The 7,042-nt window shown below is 25.6% G+C and overlaps 1 protein-coding gene across 1 annotated transcript; it reads right to left on the reverse strand.

Annotated features, from left to right (window-relative positions):
- Positions 1-4,688: 4,688 nt before the first annotated feature.
- Positions 4,689-5,500, reverse strand: M431DRAFT_514438 (hypothetical protein). Its single transcript, XM_024920235.1, has one exon. It carries the CDS (start codon positions 5,430-5,432, stop codon positions 4,866-4,868), a length of 567 nt encoding a protein of 188 aa, XP_024766977.1. The 5' UTR covers positions 5,433-5,500; the 3' UTR covers positions 4,689-4,865.
- Between the last annotated feature and the right edge of the window lie 1,542 nt (positions 5,501-7,042).

The following is a 7,042-nucleotide window of genomic DNA, read 5'->3' on the forward strand; positions in this document are numbered from 1 at the left end:
TTAGTATTTTTTTAAATAAAAGTTATTAATATATAATATTTTAACTTAATACTTAAATAATATAAAGTAAGTTCCTAAGGTAATAAACTAAGGTTAATTAATTTATATTAGTAAAAAAAATAAAAAATAACTTTAAGTAAATATAATTATAAAATAAATAAAATATAATAAAAATTTAATTTATAATTAATTTTAATACTTTATTAATAACTATTTATTTAAGTTATTTAAAAAATATAAAAAATTAAATTTTATATATTTAATTATTTTTACTAGTTTACTTTTAAAATTATAAGCCTAAGTATAAGATTACTATTTTATAAATAATCTATTTAAGGTAGTTTATAATAAGCTTATTACTTTTATATTAATTAATTTTTTAAGTAAAGTATTTTTTTATAATACTTTTGTAATATACTTTATCTTAGGTTAAGCTATAATATAAGCTTAAACTATTTTAAAGTAATACCTTTAAGGTATAAAGTAGTAAAGTAAACTTTTTTTTTAATAATATTAAAAATATTTTTAAAGTTTTTAAAATATACTTTAAGTTAAATTAAATAAAAATAAAGTTTTTTAATATTTCCCTTAAATATAAAGGGTAGTTAATATTTAATAAAAATTCTAATAGTAATAATCTTTAGTTTTTCTTTATTAAGTTTATTAACTAAAACTTTATTTAATTAATATATATTTTAAATAAATATAAAGAGTTTTAAATTTTTAAATAAGGAAATATTAAGTAAATTTATTATAATAATATTATTATTACTTTTAATTATAAATATACTAAAGTTAATAATTAAAGTTTTAAAAACTACTTTAGTTTTAAGTATAATAATTTATATTACTTAAAGATATTTAGTATTTTTTTAAATAAAAGTTATTAATATATAATATTTTAACTTAATATTTATAAAGTATAAGGTAAGTTCCTAAGGTAATAAGCTAAAGTTAATTAATTTATATTAGTAAAAAAAATAAAAAATAGCTTTAAATAAGTATAATTATAAAATAAATAAAATTTAATAAAAATTTAGTTTATATTTAATCTTAATACTTTATTAATAATTATTTATTTAAGTTATTTAAAAAATATAAAGAATTAAATTTTATATATTTAATTATTTTTAATAACTTACCTAATAAAGGTTTTTTATATTTAGTAAGCCTATAACCTTAGGGTTAAGGCTTATATATTATAGTAAATATATTTAAATAAGCTTATAAGGTTTTCCTTATAATTAACTATCTTTCCTATAGTTTACCTAAGGGGTATATACTTTAAGTTAGGTTATAATACTTATTAACTTAATTTCTAAATTACTTAAAGTTAAGCTTTAATTATTTATAACTTTTCTTTATTTTTAATAATTAATTTAATAAAATACTTTAAAAAGTTTATTATATAAAAGCTATTATAATTAATATATTAAAAGGGGGATAAGTAATTTACTATAAAGCTATTATATTTATATAAAGGTTTACTATATTTTAAATATTTTTTAATTTTAGTATAATTCTAAGGGTTATAAAATTTAAAATATTATTAATATTAAATAACCTAAGGTAGCTAAACTTAAATTTCTACTAAGTAAGAGTTATTAAAAAGCTTAAAGTTAAGTTTAATATTTTTTATAAATAATATAAAGTAGTAGTATATATTTAAGGATTTTTTAAAGTTAGCTTTATAGTAAATAGCAGATAGGTTTTTAACCCCTACCTTAGTATATACCTCCTCTAGGATTAATTTATTTATAAAGTAGGTTTTACTTATATTAGTGTATATTTTTAAAATACTATATATAAGAAAAACCTTTTATAAGTATACTTTTTTAATTTTTAGGCTATTATTTTTTATTATTAACTAAAGTATAATAATTTTATTCTTAATATTTTAATTTTTATTTTTAAAAGTAAAGCTTAATTAAACTTTTTAAAAATAAGTAATATTTTTATTTATAAGTTTTAAAATTTTAATTAATTTTTATTTAGCCTTAATAGCTAATAGCTTTTTTTATATATAATCTAAGGGAACTTAAATAAAAATATAAGTATTAAGGCTTTTTTTAAATTTATTAGTTTTATTTATATTTTTTTTTATTAATAATAAGGGCTAGTTTTCTATTATTAATAAAAAAGTACTTTAGGTTATTAATTTTTTTTTAAAGTTTTTATTATAAATATTTTTTTATAATATAACTTATACTTATATAACCTTAAAGTTTTTTTAGCTTACTTTTTTAATAATTATAAAAGCTTTTATTATAGTAGGGTTTTTAATAATATTTGATTTATTTTCTTTATTATAAAATATATTAACTAATACTATTTTAATTAATTAAGTAGTTTTTCTTTTATTATTTAACTTTTTAAGGTTTTTAAACCTTCCCTTAAAGTTAATATAAAAAGTAATAAAGTTTTTAAATATAATATTTAAGTATAAATAAACTTATTTTACTATTACTAAGGAAAGTTAAAATATATATTATATTAAGTAAAAGTTAATAGCTATAATTATATTTAATATTATATTTTATCTAGCTTATTATTATATATTAATTTTATTAATTTAATTTATAATTTTATTTTTAATAAAGGATTTTTCTTTTTTATTTAAGTTAATAACTTCCTTTATATTACTAAAAATAAAAATAATAAATTCCCTTAAGGCTCTTTATATTATAACTAAAGCTATTACTATACTTAATTTTACTTTAAAAAAGCTAAATAAAGGTATTTTATTTATATTAATAGCTTTTTTAAAGTATATTTTTTTTTAAAAGTAAAAAGGAAAATTATAAACTTTTTTATTTTTAAGCTAAAGGGAGTTACTTTTTTCTAAGGTTAAATAGCTATTATAAATCTAAGGGTAATAGGGTTTAGTTTATTTTAAATATCTAAAGGGTTTATAAATATTTCTATTTTTCTAAAGTCTTTAAATAAAACTATAAATAAAAAAATTATAGTTATTTTATTTAATAATTAGTTAAATAAGTAGGAGTTTTTAGTAGTTAAGTACCTAAAAGGTAGGGTACCTATAGATATAGGAGGGAAGCTTATATATAAATGCTAGCTAGCTACTGCTTTTATTATAAGTAATAGTAATAATAATTATAAGTATATTCCCTATGTAGGATTAAAAAACTTTTTTAAGTTTTAGTAAGTTAATGTTTATTTTTAAAAGGATACTAATATTTAATTTAGAATACTCTTTTTATTACGTAATTAATACTAATACCTTAGTAATTTTCATATAAGCCTATATAGTATTAAATAAGTATTACCTAGTATAATACTTTATTTATTAAGTATTACCTAAGCTAGCGTATACTTAGCTACTTTACCTTAATAAACTAAAACTATATAACTAAAGTTAAATAATTTTAATATACTTTCTTTAAGGCAGTAAAAAGAAGTAGACCTAGTATATACTTTATTACTATATATTAAAGCTCCTTATTAAGAGTTATATTACGACCTGGATCTTATGGTTGCGATAATAGGCCTATAGGTTAGACGGTCATAGATAAATATCGGACTAACTAATTAATTAGACATAGATTATTAAATTATTTAATAATCTAATAATCTATAAGCTAGATTATTAGAAATTCTAATAATCTAAGGCAGGATTATTAAATCCTTTAATAATTTAACCTAGGTTAACTAGGTATATAAGTTTACTTTATATTACTTATTAAAATACCTAAATAGCCAGTTGTTATTACAGCATTTATAATATAATTAAATTAGAACCTAGATATTTACTTTTATTTATATTACTAGCTGGTAATAAGATTGCCTGTTACCGACCTGATCGCTCCGCTAACATAAACCATAGAACCACTCTAAGGTTTGTCCCTTGGAAACAGCTAACCTATACTGACCTATAGGACCCGGTTCGTCATAAGTTACTTATAGCACTAGTATTACTATCGGTAAGGAAGTTAATATAGACCTGTTTATTACGTAGGTTAAAAAGATTATAATTAGCCTGTTAAATCTACTTTTCCCGCTGTTCTCTAGTACTAGAGCAAAGTTGCTTAATTATTTTTGCTTTATATCCTTCTAGCTGAGCCCCGTTTAATAGTATCTTGGATTAAAATTACTAATAAGCAACAAGGATAAGATAGAAGTTTAAGCAAGGAGAATTCTATGCGCTGTGCCGTATGTAGATACCTGGATAGAATAAATTTCTCAACTCTATATACCTGATTTTCTAATAGTATTCATGCCGGATCCCTCCTCAATAATATTTGGCAACCTTCTCTAAAATGCTCTTCCATTTTAGGAGACAATGGGCTTTTTTAGCCAATAGGCAACTAAATCCTGCATCTTTACGCACAAAGGCACCTAAATTAGCTAAAACCAGCCGTATCTTATTACGCATCAGATTTTAGTATATATATATATTAGCTTTAAAGAAAGCAGCTTGAAGTTATCCATTTGGTGATGCAGACTGTCTCTACCGTCACGCCAATAGGGCAAAAGACCAGACTAATGATCGCAATTATAGCAATCATTATAACAGTACTAGCTATCTATAAAGGATTAACCATGCCAGAATGTAACACTTGGAAGTGGATTCTTCTAGCTCTAGCTCTCGGCTGTACAACGTTTTTGCTCGCTAATCTCAATATTATCAAGCTATTTTAGATTCATATCTACACACAATTGGGTTGTAACAGGATATGAAGGCTTGAGGTGTATATATGAAACTGCTATATAAAATAGTTCAAAAGCTTCCTGGATATTTACAAATTTATCTTCTTATCGCCTATCGCTCTAAAACCTGAAGACAAGACTCCCACATCACTTGCCAAGATGTGGTTGAAGTAGTTACAGCCTCTTTTTACGCTTAACTACTCCTTGACCTCATTCAAGAATTGTTCCGAAGTGATCACACTTCCCTGCAGAGGAAATATTTTCTTCATTAATACATCGTGTACATCAGCGTTGATGTCCAGGCAAAGGTCTTCGACTACAGTGATCTCATAGTCTAGATCCGCGCTTTGGCGGACTGTGGAGAGCACAACACCGCTTGTCATAACCCCTACCAGTACCAAGTGCTGGATACCGAGACTTCGAAGCACGACCTCCAAATCTGTGCCGGAAAATGCGGAGTTTCGGCGCTTAACCACAATCACATCATCTGCCGCAGGTCTCACTTCGGAGTGGAACTCAGTAAACGAGCTCCCTTCAACGAAAATCTCTTCGCCTAACGATTTTACCCTCATTACAGCCTTATTCCGTGGTGAGGCATCTGAGAAGTTGCGACGGAAGGACGACTTAGTGTAGATAACCGGAATACCAGCCGCGCGCGCAGCAGAACTCGTAGTCGCTAGACGCTGGAAATAGAGCTGTGGGGCTTTAACCATGTTGAGGACGCCATTTTGAACATCCATGACAAGAAGCGCCTTTTTCGACATAATGATTCTTAGTTAAAGTGGTGTAGTTTAAATAGTTGGGTGTTTCTAAGGTAGAAGTCTTGAAAAGTTAGAGGAGAAATGTGAATGAAGATGCTGAGGTAGCCGGGCTGGTAAATTTATATCTGAATCACTGCTCCGCTTTAGCGCGACCTTGAAGTACTGGCGGCAGCCGGACTTAGGTATCAGCCAGCAGAAGATCTCCGTTATCCCCTTTAACGCCAGGTTGAGAGTCAGCTCACTAGCGGCTGGCTAGGACACAAACTATAACAGGCAGTTGGGCCCTGATACATCAACAGGGCGTGTATCGACACGGGAAACCGACTATGGCATTTTGACCACAAGAAAATGAACGTTTCTGCGGAGGATACAGGGTCTACCAGGTATATTATTATGGTTTACCGGCAATGTAATAGGAGTCTTAGCTGCTTCATTCTGCTATACTATTATATCGCTCGATGTACAAACCCGCAGCTTCTGATATTATTAGAGAAAAAGAGTACAGAAGTTTGACTAATTAGGAAAGAAAATGTAAATGAAAGTTTATTTTCTAGGTGCTAATATACAAATAGTGTACATCATACTCTGAATTACGCGACGGCAGCAAATTCTTAGGGTGCGCTCCGAAATCAACCCTTACTACCCTTTATTAACAAGTTCTTCATTAAATCGGATCTTAGTATTGTCGGCTAATGGCTACTTAATCAAACGTTGTATATAGGTGCTGAAGGAGTATTCCCAGCTAGCTTCTTACCTGTAGAAGGTATAAACTTCTTCTCTTTATACTACTCCTGTGCTGTTTGTACTAGATATTTTACTTTATCTAAACCAAACTCTGATTCCTCTAGAAGCTTATAAACGCCACTAGCATAATCAGGAGATATATTGTGTATTTGTGCCAGATATTTCTTCTGTAATCGTCTTATTAGCGCTGCTTTCCTAGTGTATTCCGGTTATATACTACCTTAATATCTTTATACGCCATAAGTCTAAGATACTTGGCAGTGTTCTTACAGGTATTCTTCCTTTCTTGAGAGGTTATGACCCTTGTCTAGAGTTTAGTTGCTTAATTATAGTCGTTCTTTTTGCCTTTGTGCTAATAATGACTCTTTCGGCTAACTAGGTTGTCGCTAACGGCGTATGGTGCCTCTGCTGTATCTGGGCGGAACTTGTGAGTAAAGCTGTTGGGTGCATACTGTTTATTACCAGCGTGGTTGGTATCTGTAACGTCCTAACCTAATACTTAATTAGTATAAGGTAAGTTCTTAAGGTAATAAACTAAGGTTAATTAATTTATATTAGCAGAAAGGATAAAAAGTAGCTTTAAGTAAGTGTAATTATAAAGTAAGTAAGATATAATAAAGATTTAGTTTATATTTAATTTTAATATTTTATTAATAATTATTTATTTAAGTTATTTAAAGAGTATAAAGAATTAAATTTTATATATTTAATTATTTTTAATAGTTTACTTAATAAAGTTTTTTTATACTTAGTAAGTCTATAACCTTAGGGTTAAGGTTTATATATTATAGTATATATATTTAGGTAAGTTTATAAGGCTTTTTTTATAATTAGTTATTTTTTTATAGTTTACCTAAGGGGTATATACT

Source organism: Trichoderma harzianum, assembly GCF_003025095.1.
Source record: "Trichoderma harzianum CBS 226.95 unplaced genomic scaffold M431scaffold_103, whole genome shotgun sequence".
Classification (NCBI taxonomy): domain Eukaryota; kingdom Fungi; phylum Ascomycota; class Sordariomycetes; order Hypocreales; family Hypocreaceae; genus Trichoderma; species Trichoderma harzianum.